At 30.3% G+C, this 16,372-nt stretch overlaps 2 protein-coding genes across 4 annotated transcripts in view; both read left to right on the forward strand.

Moving 5' to 3' along the window:
* The first annotated feature begins 1,813 nt into the window (after positions 1 to 1,813).
* On the forward strand, positions 1,814 to 7,907 carry LOC107437141 (small proline-rich protein 2B-like). The gene is made up of 4 exons (XM_016049048.3): positions 1,814 to 2,047; positions 4,531 to 4,662; positions 6,032 to 6,148; positions 7,750 to 7,907. The coding sequence occupies exons 1-4, from the start codon at positions 1,921 to 1,923 to the stop codon at positions 7,842 to 7,844; spliced, it is 471 nt and encodes a 156-aa protein (XP_015904534.1). The 5' UTR covers positions 1,814 to 1,920; the 3' UTR covers positions 7,845 to 7,907.
* Positions 7,908 to 12,208: 4,301 nt separating this feature from the next.
* Positions 12,209 to 16,372, forward strand: part of LOC139426967 (acid-sensing ion channel 4-B-like) — a 17,616-nt gene continuing 13,452 nt past the window's right edge. For 2 of the 3 annotated variants that reach the window (XM_071187224.1, XM_071187232.1), the window contains exons 1-2: positions 13,342 to 13,478; positions 15,675 to 15,799. In XM_071187224.1, coding sequence (XP_071043325.1) covers positions 15,732 to 15,799 — 68 coding nt within the window. In that variant the 5' untranslated portion in view covers positions 13,342 to 13,478; positions 15,675 to 15,731. Of the gene's footprint in view, positions 12,328 to 13,341; positions 13,479 to 15,674; positions 15,800 to 16,372 lie in introns of those variants that run through there. The other variant, XM_071187225.1, reaches the window with a different exon arrangement.

Genomic DNA, 16,372 nt, shown 5'->3' on the forward strand with positions numbered 1-16,372 from the left:
CCAAACTTTTCACTCTCCTAAGTGAACTAATGGGACTATATTTTCCAGATTGTGGTTATTCCGTCCTATACTTTGATGTTCAAAATTCCAAATCGTCGGAAAAAGGACGTTTTTATTCAGAGGAAGTTAGTTTTAGTACTCCTAAATAGCATCGGTGGTAATTAATTTGTTTATCTGAGACCAGGCATTTAAATTATTAATATTGATAGTAGTTTGCTCAAATCCAATTTTTAGAACAAACATCAGAGGTTATAGGCGGTCAGGTAATATTATTCAAGTTACTAAACTTTTCAATAAATATGATGAAACCTGTAGAAGTTAGGCACCAATCTTCAGAAATTCTTCTTGTGCCCACTGTTTTAAGAACATAATTAACTTATGATTTTAATGGCCTTATGAAATTAAGCTGATTTGACGCAATTTCCAAAATCGTAGCTTAAAATTTACCCCCCCCCCTCCCCACATAATTTCGCGGAACACACATAAATTGAAAAACAATCGTATTCTGATCAAAACACAAATTAATTATAACGCCTGTTACGATAATTATTGAACTGAAAACAATATAAATTTTCTTAAATTTGCGGGGGAATAAACAATAAAATGGGTTTTAAAAATAACGAAAAGTGTAGCTATGAACTTCAAAGTCAAAGACAACACTTTCAGCATCTGTTACAGCTTTATAACGTGGTGACTGTATCAGAAGAGAAGAGCTAATTGCCTGCCTTTCTCCTATGTGTTTAGTTTTGCAATCCATCGAAATATTAACTTTTTTAAAAGAATTACAGTGCTGCTTCCCTTCAAATATCTATATTCAAATAAATATATTTTATATCAGCATTACCCTAACCTACCAGTAGTTTTTAAATTTTTTCACATCCTCTTGATGCATTTTTCTGTATGAAGAAAAATAAATTAACTGTTACATTGGCGTTGTTTGTAGGGGGGTTGGTGGGGACTAGTCTCCCTCAATAATTAGAAATCACTAAAAGCAATAATTCAGACAAATAAAGAAAATGTTTATGAATCATCAATTGTATCATAAGTTGTTGTTATATGCCATTAAGGCAAAGGAATGCGCTTCGTCTTGTTTTCCAGTGGCTAATTCTAAGAATTCGACTTCTGCCACACACATACGTCACACCCCGTTTATAGGGGGGACCCATTTATATCTCCATTCATTCATCCACAGATAGTAATTTTGATCTGAACCAGAGAACGATCAATCTCCAATTTAGTACCCCCAGAGGTATGATTTGTTTTGAGAACATTGAGGACTTTGTGACCCGACTAATTTAATGGGCACCACTCACCATTTACTATTACAAGGGGAGTCTTCGATTGTATCATATGTGTCCTCTATTTAAATTTATCTAAGTAAAGACAGAAAGAGATAAAGAATGTTTTTTTTCTTTTTGCAGGTATAAGACTTTTTTGTGAGTAAAAATTTTGTTTCTTATTTGAATTTAGTTTCTTATTTAAATTTTGTTTCTTAATTGAAATGTCGAGAACTTTTGTAACTATGTCCAGCTTTTCGTCCCTCTCAAAAATTGGACGCATGCGACACCTGTGAACTGATAAATTACATAACGATTACATAAATACAAATAACTATCGTAATATCGACATAATAATAGCACAGTTATTATTCAATCGCATATTTCTTTCCTATTCAGTTATACAATCTCCATTTTCCATGAAACACAGAATGACCTATTGATTCATTTTAAATATCTCAAATTGCTATAGCATAACGAATCAGATTCGAAAAGTTATTCAGTAACATGATCTCCTATTTCACAGACGGACGCTGAATTCCAAATACCAACATTACAGAATAGTCTGAAGTATTTGTAACGGCTTGATTTTCACGAAACATTACAAAACGACACAGGTTTTTTTAATTATTGTTCTTGTAGTATGTTTTGCGTGGTTTATAAAGAACGATTTCTTCAAACTTTTGATACTCAAATTAGTTTTGAGCATATGGACAGAATGAACTATTTGACTATTGTTGCAGTTTTAGTGGTGGTTTTAGACAGATCTTGTAAGCATAAAACCTTTTATTTATATTTTATTTTATAACCGCCGTTCAACAGCCGACACAATTTTTTAGTTTTCTACTATTAATGTTTAACTCCGTAGCCTTGTAATTTTGAACTCAATCCAGAAAACAAGGACACTCCTGGATTAAGTATTTGGAGATATTTGCCTTCGCGGAAATCTTTTTGGTGCAACTATCCCACGTTTGCGTTACACGAAGAGGAAAACCTCCCACGGTTAGTCTGATTTTAAGGGGACTCTAGCCCATGATCCGTCTACCACTGAGAAAATTTTGCATCAGCGATGTGATCGGTGAGAGCCGGATGCGGTATTAGTTTCGACTCGCCATCGCTGGGATTCGAACTCGGGTTACCTCATTGGGAGGCCATTCTGTGAGCCACAACAGCACTTTCATTTGTATTTAAAAATACCTCACCGCATAATAATGTTAATTTTAATGTCTAGCAATTTTTTTAAGCAGACCTATCGAATTCTCAGAATGATAGCCGAAGATTTTACCCAACCACAAAAGCCAGAGATGTATTTCAAATACTAATTATGTTTTAACGTTTGGATTAAAACGATATTGCTCACCACGACGTTAAAACATTTCAAACAAGTAAGTGAGTCATTGTAAGCATGATAAATGCCGGCAAAATTGTTTATTTATGATGTTTTTGCTTAGTCAAAATGGATCTATAAATAAACATTTGTTCGTTCAAATTGCATTTTGTTTAGGAATCATTTTTTAATAGTCATGTGTGTTATTGGAAAATATTGTATAATCAATTATCTATGGAAATGACTTTAATTAAAATAACAGTTATATGAGACTTTAGTTAAGTTCTAAATTTCAAAAATGCAAGCTTTGCTTTAAGTTATAAACAGCAGGGAATGGGTAATTCAATAAAAAAAAATTATTGTCTTGAGCATCATTATCGGCAGTACTACTCAATTAAGTTTTAAGTTATTACTCTTATTCATCACCATTCGCCAATCCTTAACAAATGTATTCTAAGCAAGTTAAATTTTCGAAAAGCATTTACAAGTTCATCTGTAAAGGATAAACATCAATGAATATGTATAATTTGCTTATGAACTTAGGAAATTATTTTTATATACAGATTGTCTCTAAAATATCTCACCAAAAGTGAAGACTGTGGAACTGATGATTTAAATGCGCTATTTTTACAATGAAGTAGAAAATAAAATAGTTAACTCAAAAGGGACATCTATGTATTACCCTTGTATTAAACAAAGATAAAGGATACTCGATTTAATGTTAATCCAAAAAAATAATAAAAGACGTTTTAATTAAAAAAATAGAAAAAAGTTTTAATTAAAGCGATTTTTCTTCTTTGGAGCTATCAAATTTTAACGAAATGGGATGAATTTTTTCTTAGAAATGGTATTTTAAAAACAAAAATTTAGATAATTTCTTAAAAATTAACTTTAATGATTATATTTCTTTTTTCTTAAACTATATTGTTTAAAAAAGAACCTAGTAAAAATTTCTTGTTAAAACTTATTAAAGCTGCAAAATTTCTATGAATCATCAGTTTCAAAATTTACGAGTACCTTGTTTAATTCAGTTTTTATTTTAATTCACAAAAATTTTGTCCACAAACGTTTGAATTGACCATTTGATTGTGCTAAATGTGATGCTTGACTTATATTTGAGTCATTTATGGGATAAATGTATTTTAGTTTAAATAACAGGTAAGTGTAATCTGTCCATGAGTTCTCTATATTTCAATATTTTGCTTTTCCTAAAAATCGATCCGGATTTATTTGCTACGCAGGTTTATGGCTCATATTTAATTTTACAAATAAATAAATAAATAAATAAAATAAAATAAAAATAATTAAAAAATTTTTACGCTTGTAACGAGTAATTCCACGAAACTCAATTTGTTTATCAAATAAATAAATATTTTGCATAAAACGTGAATATAGTTTTTTGATACTGGAGTATATTAATGTAAACTGATAAGATGCTTAATTTATTCACTACAAAATGTTTGACTTCATTTAAACTAATATCCTATTGTAAATGTACTTTCTATGCAAATAATTTTTTTTCTTAATTCATTAATAAATTATGCAAGACAACTGAGCAATAATTCCTTAACTCTGATATGTAATAACACATAAAATAAATACCATTGGAGTGTTGTTTATGCAACTCTAAGTCACAAGCTCTTTTTATTTTTTACACAGGTTTCATTCACAAGTAAAAATATCAAAGTATTAGCGCAGTTCTATCTAAAACACTTTTATATGTTGTTATATGTTATAACTTGTTAAGATATATCCAAATAACGAAACTTATCGATTGTATTTATAAAATATTTTCCAAAGCGCGGCAATGTTAAAAAATAATTTTTATCCACCATTTGTTATCATTCATGACTATACGGTACACAAAAGTATCTATAAGTGATTATTGCACGGAATTATTATTCATTTATGTTGTTTCATTTTTAGGTGAAGTTTTTGCACAATATCCACAATTCTGCTCCCCTCCAAGATGTCCTCCGGGATGTTTCGTACAACGTACTTTCTCTGGACCTTGTCCTGGGTGTGATTGCCCTCCTCCACCGCCTTTCATGCCACCAGGTCTTTAAAATATATTTTATTTCTGTACTTATTCCTCTGAAGTACTTATACTTCTATACTTATTGTCCTTGCGCTTATTCCTCTACAGTAGTTATACTTCAATACATATTGTCCTTGTACTTATGCCCTTTGAATACTTGTGTACTTATTGTTCTTGCACTTACACCTCTTAAGTACTTCTGTAATTATTATCTTTGCACTTATTCCTCTTGAGCACTTATACTTCTGTAATTAGTGTTCTTGCACCCTTTCCTATATTCCTTGTTTTACCATTACCGGTTTTAATTGATTCTCAGATTATTTAACAAATATATTTTTTTTAAATATTTTTTCTTGGTTTTGATGAAAAAATTTCAGATGCTCTTGTCTCTGCCGATTGTCATCTCTACAGCTCGCAATAAATGCTTCTGCAAGACGGTTTCATGCCAAATCTTTTTTTTTTTTTTTAATTTTATTAATTTTATTATTTTTTTTTAATTTCCAATGGCGCATTAAAAGACAATTGAACATCAAAAAGCTAACTATAAATCTATAAATAAGAGGAAGCAATCCAGTAGCTTTTCCAGACAGATTTCCGAGGGAGAGCGAGGCACCTAGACAGGTGAGGCAAGTCCATTACCTCGTGGAGATCACACAATGTACAAAAGGGATCATGAACCACGTTGATGCGACATAGATGTTTTTTCTGACAACCGTGGCCAGTTATCAGAAGAAACGTGGCAACGACGAAACATGGTGACAGATTTCATCCTATGCCACTGAGGAACATTGAGAATCTGTATAAGCCGTGGTTTATTGGAATTACGATATTTGAGTTCCTCATGAAAAGAGGCCCTGAAGATGTTCTTTATGAGACTTTCGACATTATAGAAAGGGAGTCTGGAATTAGATCTCTGTTCATGCCAAATCTTTAAGGCAATATAACTTCTTTTGTGTTAGATACTGTAGTCTGAAGAGAAGGAAATTGTCATTTTAAAAAGTGAGGAAATACGTGATTACCTAGTAACTGTGAGGAAAGGGTATGCGTAGACAAAATATTTACAAAGACGTACATGAATTAATTAAATCACAAAATTTATCGGATGTCAGAATTAAAATTCTGTTAGGAGATCTCCCGTTTACTTTTTAGAATGAGGGCACTTTCTTCAACCAGCTTTTGAGAATATTATGTTGTCCTATTATACTTTTCTTTTTTTTTATAAACACTTCCATTCCTCATATAGGATTGTCTTCATTTACATATAAAGTATAGGTTTTACAAATTCTTTCTTTGATTAAATGTTGACGACATTCGGTTAAAAGCTTGAGTTTTCGTGATTTACACAGTTTGAACAAACTTTTTTTAGAATAATTGAATTTTTTTTTCTAGCTTACCCTCCACCAGTTCTATGTTCTCCTCCAAAGTGTCCACCAGGCTGTGTAGTAGAACGAGATTTTTCTGGACCTTGTCCTGGTTGTGAGTGTCCTCCTGCTCCACCACCTCCAGGTAAAAATACTTGACAGTGAAATTTTTTAAAAATTTAAAAATCTTTTTTTACCCCATACTAAAAATATTTTAAATTTTTGGGTTACAATTTAAAATAATAGAATATTTTACGGAGAGTTATTCTTCTCATTTGATGAAAACAACAAGTGAATTTCATGTAAGTAATAACTGTGCGTATACTGCGTATATATGTGCGTAGCTGAAAAATCTAATCAATGTTGAATCAGAATATGGTACCAATTTGCTGTACCCTTAATAAAGTGCTGAATTGTGCCAAGTTTACGTTCTAAATAACTCATACTATCCTGCAACCAAGTTCCGGAGGTACAATTATATGATTCAATTTAGCACTGTATTAAGTCTGCAACATATTTGAACGATTTTATAGATCAGCATGCTCTCCGAAATTAGTCATATTCTTAACACAATACAAATAAAATAAAGTCAGACACAATAACGCAATTTCTCCAGAATAAATCAAATTATTTTTCCCAGATTAAATCTTGTTATTTATTAGTTATCTAGTTCTCCAGAATAAATCTTATTACGATAGTACTTATTATTTGATTCTCAATGGAGCGAGGGGATAGAGAAGAAATTCTTGCAGCACATTTTAGAGTAGACTTTATATAAAATAAACGCAGTACCTGGGAAATTAACAGAGACTACATAAACTTGATTTTTTTTAACTTACAGCAATATTTTATTTATTACTTTTTAATGCAGACCCATAGAATAGTTGTCTTTTTATAAAACTTTTGAAATAGTTTTATTTCTTACTTTTTTGCCTTAAAATTCATTAAGTCTTTGAAGAAATTTGCACCTTATTCATATCAGAAACACGTTTTAAAAGCACAATATAAACAAAGTAAACACATAGTTTCAAATAACTTATTAAAAATAGTCATTACATTTCTGATTCTGATCATTACATTTATGGTTCATTTTCTTCAATGTTACATTCGGTACTTAAAAGAACGCGATAAACTTTTAAACAGAATCGTTTGCATTTTTATTTATAACAATGGCTAATGTTAAACTAATGCGAAAAAATCATTCTTCAAACATTTCTCCTGAATGGAATAGTTAAGATTTGGAAAAACATTTCGGATCGGGTGCTAAAATTGCTCCTCGTAGTCAATTTTTGAATTTCAGAACTCTGTCGACACTGGTTCTGGAGTTATAAGAGATTCAAATTAGCGTTCCATGACAAGAACAAATAAAAGGCTTAGTAAATAATAAAGAAAAGTTGAAAAAAAATATCATACAATATGCAAAACAATGATACAAATTAAAAATTTTCATTTCTTATGCAATAATTAAAAATAACTGAAAAAAGTTAATAAAGTTTAATCAATTGAATTGTTTTAAGAAAAAAAAAATATTTATCGCATTTATTATTCTTCGAAATTACATATATTTGGTGAAATCCCTTTTTCTGTCATTATTTCAAATTCAAGAAGAATTAAGAATCTTTTTAATAAGGCCGCTCTTTTTCGTCCTTCAATTTCTTACCACACTTCTTTAATTCAATATTTATATTTGTATTTAGGAATATTTCATATTTAAATCATTCAAAGACTGATGTTTCATTCTTTCAGCAAAATTTTACTGTCCACCTCCTCGTCGTTGCCGAAGTCCATGCTTCCTAGTACCTGGTGAGAGATGTCCATTTTGCCAGTGTCCTTATTCCTAGTGATATTCAGCGTTCACGTTTGCAAACTGTAATCCTTTAATGAGATTATCAAAGTTTGTGAAATAAAACTTTAATGAAAACAATGAACAATTTTTGTTTACTTTGGAATCAGTTTTAAAGAAAGATAATCTAGCATCATTTTCCAGAGATTTTATTTCATTTACTAGATTCGTATTTTATAATTTATGAACATTTTTGTGAAAAATTAATATTTTTTTCTAGATCATTATGCTGCAACAATGCTAACCACTCCATGTGATGGCAAAAAATCTAGATAATGACTCTAAGAGTACCAATATTTAATTCATTTTTGATTTGTGTTTTATTAATAGGACTTTCATAATCTGAAAACCGAAAACTTTCTGAATAGTTAACATAAAATAAAATGGGTATTACTAGATAGAATTACAACTTTTAATACAAATGTTCACTATTTTTTAATCATTTTTTTACAATTTTTATTTTTCCATTAAATACTGTTTTTCCGCAAAAAATTCTGCTTGCCTCGTTTTCTATTTTCAGCCCAGAGGAAGAGCATAATTCTATTTGTACCTAAATAGATTTAATTGATCATCTGTTTGTTCAAAACGCTTCACATAACTGAAACTTTTAGTTATAAACACTGAATGTCAAATACTCTCGTAAAAATTTTCCCTGTATCTAAGCTCTAAAGATATCTGTCGGTTTCTATGAGGTTTTTCATGAAATCCAATTGAAATTTATATTGACTTTAATCAATTCAACTTTAAGAGAGTCCTTGGGATTAAGTAAGGTGCTCTGTTATCACAATCTTTAATATATGCTTTTAGAATCCTTGTCAAAAATAAAGTTAAGAAAAGCATACACATTGGAGTTCGAATATTAATATTCAAAAGAGAAAAATGAATTACGAAAATTAATTACTAATGCTATTAAATATGGCTTGTGTTAAAAAAAAAACAGTTTGATTTCCAGTTATGAATTTTCCTCTATTTCCTCATGCAATCGGAGGGATTTTTACATACTTAATCTCACCATAATCAATATTGATTCGTCATAGCTACTTATTCCAAGCTTAAATATTAATTTGCAACTTAAATATTTATATAATGGTAATGAACATACTACTTTTATTTTCGTTTTTGACAAGATACTATAATTATATATTAAGAGCAGTAAATAACTGACTGCTTTGTAATCAAACTTTTTGTATTTCCTTCTTTAATTTTAGGATTGCTTTATTCTAAATAAACATGCCATTTTGTTGACCTCCCAAAATGACACACTCATACCAATTATTTCTCCCTATATAACTATAGAAAACAATTTTTATTGGAATCAACGAAGAATATTCATAACTTTAAGTTCATTTCTAAATAATAATAACTTATATGAATAGTAACGTTACTAGCAAGATGTTCAAAGGAAATAGGTACAGACCAATAACTTTCAAAAGAATATATAAGTATTCCCAAATTCAAATAAAAGATATCACAAACATTTTCATGCAATGTTATTTATTTAAAACTCAAAATAATTAAATGTGAATATGACTTAAGAGATACCTCTTGAATACATTTACGAACCAGATATCATTTTCTGCTTTGATTGTATAAGAAAATGACGAAAAATTATTGGCAGATTCTACAATGCCGACAAAAAATCAATAAGCTAAAAGTTATACTTTCACTGACCAAACAGAGAAATTACATATCTAAATTGACACTCGTGGGCTTTCCTGTTATATTAATGAGCTTATAAATGCGGTTTCAAACTAAAAGTATCATGCATATTTAATGACAAATGCTCTTAAATGTTTTTATATTCCAGAAAGTAATTTATTTTATTCTTAGACTAAATGCTAAAGAGAAAGAAATGGCTATCATAGCAGAGTTGCAAAACATTTTATGTATTGATAAACATTTGATGACATTATAATTACTTTCGTTCATGAAATAGGAGATGAAATGTCATTGCATCGAATTATTATGAAATATTTTATGTATCAGTTGATAAGCACTTGAGGATGGTATAGTTACTTCCGCTCAAGGAAAGGAACTGTCATTGCATAGCACCATTATGAAACATTTTATGTATCGGTTGATAAGCATTTGATGATACTAAGGCTATTTTCGTTCATGAAATAGGAGAGAAAACGTCATTGCAGAGCGTCATTATGAAACATTTTACGCATCGGTAAATAAGCATTTGATGATACTTGATACTAGCTACTTTCGTTCATGAAATAGGAGAGAAAATGTCATTGCAGAGCGTCATCATGAAACATTTTATGTATCGGTTGATAAGCATTTGATGATACTATAGTTACTCTCGTTCATGAAATAGGAGAGAAAATATCATTGCAGAGGGTCATTATGAAACATTTTACGCATCGGTAAATAAGCATTTGATGATACTTGATACTATAGCTGCTTTCGTTCATGAAATAGGAGAGAAAATATCATTTCAGAGGGTCATTATGAAACATTTTATGTATCGGTTAATAAGCATTTGATGATACTTGATACTATAGCTACTTTCGTTCATGAAATAAGAGAGAAAATTTCATTGCGGAGCGTCATTATGAGACATTTTATGTATCGGTTAATAAGCATTTGATAATACTTGATACTATAGCTACTTTCGTTCATGAAATAAGAGAGAAAATTTCATTGCGGAGCGTCATTATGAGACATTTTATGTATAGGCTACTAAGCATTTGATGATACTTGATACTATAGCTACTTTCGTTCATGAAATAAGAGAGAAAATTTCATTGCGGAGAGTCATTATGAGACATTTTATGTATCGGTTGATAAGCATTTGATGATACTATAGTTACTATCGCTCACGGGACAAGAGAGAAAATGTCACTGCATAGCTCAGTTGGGAAACATTTTATGTTTCGTTTCATAAACATTTAATGATACTACAATTACTTTCACTGATATAGGAAAGGAAATATTACAGCATAACACCGTTGTGAAATATTTTGTATATCAATTTATAAACATTTGAGAATACAATAGTTGCTTCTACTCATGAGGCAGAGGAGGAAAATACTATACAATAGCACCTTTGTTAAACATTTGATTTATCAGTACGTGTCTGGTAGAATTACTTCTCATGAGACAGGAGAGGAAATGTCATTGCATAACACCCGTTGTGAAATATTTTTTGAGAGATTGATAAACATTTCATGATACTATAATTGCTTTTGCTTATGAAACATAAGAAAAATTACCATTGCACAGCGCCATTGTAAAGCATTTTATGTATTAATTAATAAACATTTGATAATACAGTTATTTTCGCCCAGGAGACAAGAGAGGAAATGTCATTTTATATCGCCGTTGGGAAACATTTTATGTATCAGACAAACATTTGATGATACAATTGTTACTTTCTTCTATGAGACAGAAAAGGAAATGTTTTTGCATAGCACTGTTAAGAAATATTTTACGTACTGATATTGTTACTGCATTTGTCTATTTCGCAAACGAGATCAGATATCAGGTTTCTACCAATATATTTAGTCAAAAGTATCAAATATAACGTAACTTAAAAGTATCAAATGTAACGTAACTTAAAAGTATCAAATATAAAGTAAGAAAAATTTAACTCAAGTTAAAATAAACGAAAGTTTGAAAGTGCGTTTACGTTTTTTCATTCTTATAAGTTTCAAAATCAAGTTTTCCTAATGACAAAAACGAAAGTTTGGAGTTCTGGTTCCAGAAAAGGAAAGAAAAGAGACAAATGCTTCGATAAGAAAGTGGACAAAAACTGGTCCCAAAAGATCTTTCAGTATAGTCCTATGTTTGCCATTGGTTCTCTTGCTTTTATTATAGGTTGCGCGCATCAAACATACATGTTCTTAGACTCCTTTTACAAATACCCCACCAGTATGGAAGTTAGTTTCGAACAATCTCCTGTTCTTAAATTTCCTGCTGTCACGGTATGCAACGCAAACAGGTAAGATATTAATTTTGTTTCAGAAAAATTATAAATTACGTGTAATTGATAGTTATTAACAAGTTAGATGAATTAACTACTTAGATTCAACTAACTAGGATGTTTGAATATGGAAATGCTTCATTTGCTTTGAAACTCAATAATGTGGAAAATATAATATGTTTCGAGAGCTCAAAAACAGGCAGTCGTTCTCAAGATTCATTGGATGTGAAAGAAGGAAACAAACCAGATTTGAAAGAACAAAATGCTAATTTGTTAACAAGAAACTAAAAAATAAAATAAAATTGTAAAAAACTGGAAAATTGTGGTGTAAAGGGAAAAATCATGGTGGAATGCATTTCCTAACAGTATGAAAGGATAGGAACTCATGTTCTTATCTAGGGAATAGACGCTCTGGATGAAGCAAGATTCCAGAGAGTCAAGATGAGCTGATGTGACAGGAGCGAAAAAAATTTTGGTATTATCAAAGTTAGACTTATTTCCAATATGCGGAAATAAACGATTTATCAAATTCTTTACGCCGAACATATAGGTAATGTTCTTTTAATTTAAATTATAATACTTACCTAATTGCCCAATGTAGCCAAGTACGCGACGGCAAGGTATGTGGTATTGAATTGGCAATGTGTGGCTGTTGTCGAACACTCGGAAGCATGTCGAATTTTTCCACTTTAAAAATGTTTGAAGCTAAGGAATTTTTTCCAATACCTAATATATCTTTCTGCTCGAGCTTTTTGGCACTATTCATTTCATACAATAATATACTTCATCACCGAATTGTACAATTTCTTACACATACCATACTGATAAAACATCACATTTGTATGTAAAATTTTTTTATAATTTCTTAATACTATAACATACTTAAGTATGTTGCAAACACAAGTTCCCTAAAAATTGAAGAAAAAAGCGTTATGGAATATTTTTGTGTGCATCAAAAAAAGAACTAATTAAAATCTTGAAAACTTTTTTATAATTTCGTTTTAACTTAGTACAATTCATGTAACATTATATTCTTTACATTTTAAACTGATGTATTTTTAATTTTTGTTTCCATATCAAAGTATAGCTGTTTAATACGTAAAAACTTAATTATTATATCAATGAAATTAAGAATTATTTCATGAATAAAATTTAAAAAAGAACACCTCAATAAAAACGATTTATTTATTAATTCCTTTCCTCTTTTTATGATATGGAACATTTTTCGTTTAAAGAGGAAAATATAGATTACAAGTCATTACACTACACAAACAATAAAATGCAAATTTATGTAAGTAAAATTTATTAAAATACTTAGATTTAGAATTTAATGGGGATTTGGAATAATGTAGATTTAGTAAAATGCATGTTTTGTATAATGAAGTTAATGTATATTATAGATTTTAAGGAGTTTGAATAATGCAGATTCACTAAGTGTAGACTTATTATAGTAAAACTTTGGTAAAATGGAAGTTTAGTAAAATTGTATAGTTTAGTTTATCAATCCTGTTATTATAGATAACACCTAATAATATTAACGCAGTTTTATTTCATGCATAACCTTTTAACTAACAATTTTTACAGAATATATTAAGCTATTTTTTTCTTCTTTTTATTTGATATATACCCAGAGTGAAAAAAAGTTTTTGGTGTAAACTGGATAAATCAACGTGTAGAGCAAGCATCGGAGAAAAGTACTACGTAAGTTTCTTTTTTCGATTCAAACCCATAATTTCTTTTATTAAGGCTATTTTTTTCCTGAAGTAAAACTTTAAGAAAGCTTAGCATTCTCATTTCCATTTAAGAAATGTTGTTATATTATAATGTACAAACATTTTACTCTACTTAATAACTATTTTTCTAGAATACAGTCAAAACTCGGTAAACGAATTAGAAAGGGAATTAAAACCCTTTCGTCTTAACCGAAATTCGTATTAATCTACTCAACCGCTAAAGGCATTTAGAATGATTAAAAAAAAACACTAAAGCAAATATATCAAAAACTACTCTAACTGATTCACTCAAATTTGTTTTAGATCATTATAGCTGTCCAAAGAGTACCAACAGTTACTCCGTACTTTACTGCAATCGCTGACTTTTCTAATTTAGCTAAGTGACATCATCAAAACAGTTAACATCATATAAAATCTTAGTTTCCTGTATAAGAGGCCTTTTCCCTACACATTTTCACAACTAAAGCTCCTGTCTTCAACAACATTCTAGGTATCGTCAACAGGGAATCTCTTTTCTTGGAGTCAACACCCGGGTCGGTGCCTCACATCCCATTAACGAAGGTCCATCACATGTTTAATATTTAGTTGATGACAACACCAATTGCAGACTGAAATGAGTTATCGGCAATCCTTTTTCCAACTTATTTCCAAGAACAAATGCAATATCTTCAACTGTCCTGAATTGGAAAAGCGTTTCAACGAGGAGAGTCACCTCAAAGGTCACAAAGAACAATTTGTTTTGCTTGAGTGCAATACTTATTCCGTCTAAAACGGGATAAATATTTTTATGTTGTATTAAATGACGAAATTGGTCATTTGCAACCCATGTGAAGTGATTATACTTAACCATGTGATTTAAATCAGATTTAATTGGATACCTACTTGTAAGAGACCTCACAGTAAATCATGCTGAGGGTTTAGAGACACGAAGAAGGAGAAAGCTAAATACTGATATTTAAACGAATGAGGTAGTAAGAATAAATAGTTTACAAAATACAATTTCTTTGCATAAAAAGTACTATATTTAAATAATATTTTGTATGCCTAAAGTCCTTTTAACTTTTAATCCTATTGACTCCGGACTTAATGTGCAAAAAAAAAAAAAAAAAAAAACTCACTGGAAAAGATACTTGACTTGACTAGATAGCGATATCTCGGCCATCGAAGAAACCGCTGAGCCAAACTCGCCTTGATAGCAATATCGAATCAATTGAATAAGTACAAATCAAAAATAATACTTTTTAGGCGTAAATAAGCCGACCGTCCTGTGTAGGGGATAGGGAACTGCCCTTGCATCAGAAAGGTTCTGGGTTCGAATCCCGGGCAAGACCAGGATGTTCTTTCCTTCTCTGTACTATCTGTCTTTACTGTGTGAGCAACGTTGGCCCACCTAATATGGTGCCCCTGAAAGAGCGGCCAACAAATCTGCCCTTCGGGTGCCTGTATGGCCTAGGTCATTATCCAGGTGGGCATTGGAAAAAAAGGCGCAAATAAACTTACGAGTGAACATTTAGTTCTATTGACTCGTGTTTTTTTTCTCATTTGATTTAGCATACAAATCTACATTGGAAACAATGCCTCATTTGTCTCAATATCAGTATTTAAAATTTTCTCTCCATTTTACCACTTTTCCCGCTAAAACTCGCATCAGGAGTTGAGGATTTTCATGTGAGGCCACCCGTAACTTCCATAAACAAATTACAATTGGTCCCATTTTGTTATTTTGAATATCTGAGTTTGGCTTTAAAAAAAAACTTAATTTGACTACACTCGAAGTAAAAATGTATCTGTAAAAATGTCGCAAAACTAAATTCTTAGTTAAGCAGTATACTCTTTGAATAAGTGTAATTTATTTAAAATATTACAAGTATGTAGTATTTTAAAACATGAATTTATGAATATAAAATATTAAAATATTAATATGAAATAATAATTAATATGAAATTGTTATTTACATGAAATACATAAAACTTTATATACCATGAAAAGTACAAGAAACTTTTTAAAATATTATTTTAATTAAAATATTTCTTTCTTAAAATATTGACAACATTTGCACGTATGATAAGCATAAAAGTTGTCAAATATACAACCACTCATCATAATTTATTCTTCAATTAATTTGGCTAATAATTTATTCATCAAAATTACTTTAAACATACAGGACTTCACTGATAGGCTTTTTGAGGCATATCGACTTTTGAATAAATCTACGAGGGAAATGATGGGACATAAACGAGAGGATTTCATTCTTTCGTGCTATTTTGAAGGAAAACCGTGCTTAGACAGGTAGGTATGACTTATTTCCTGCTTTATAATTAGCTAAATATGATATAAGGCAAAAGCATGCACCATTATTTATTACAATTATACAATAATAAATAAAAAAACAGTTTCATTTTTTTAAACTTCTTCCTAGCTTAAAGTAAATGAAAACACACAAAATTATCTTATTAACTATTTTAAAAACTGAGAGGAAGTATTATTTTTTTTCGTTGTAGATTTTAACATTACAATATAACTACGTTAAGTATTTTATATTAATCTACTAAACTAAAGTCAAAACTCTCAGTGTTGTGACAGCCCACGGTGGGCCAAGGCCCCAGTTATTCTTACAGTTACTCCCAGTTATCTCTATTCCTCGGTTCTTGCTCTGGGGTGCAAGAAAAGGTGTTCAAAGTTGCTAATCAGCCAAACGTGGAACCCCAGCGTTTAGTCCCCCAAGCATGCTAGGTACTCATTTTATCTACCCACTGAAGGGATAAAAGACTGAGTCAACTTTTACCAGTTCGAGGTTCGAGACCAGATCTATACTCAGTTCAGTGAACAACCGATAGCGATATATATATATATATATATATT

This window comes from Parasteatoda tepidariorum, chromosome 1 (genome assembly GCF_043381705.1).
Source record: "Parasteatoda tepidariorum isolate YZ-2023 chromosome 1, CAS_Ptep_4.0, whole genome shotgun sequence".
Classification (NCBI taxonomy): domain Eukaryota; kingdom Metazoa; phylum Arthropoda; class Arachnida; order Araneae; family Theridiidae; genus Parasteatoda; species Parasteatoda tepidariorum.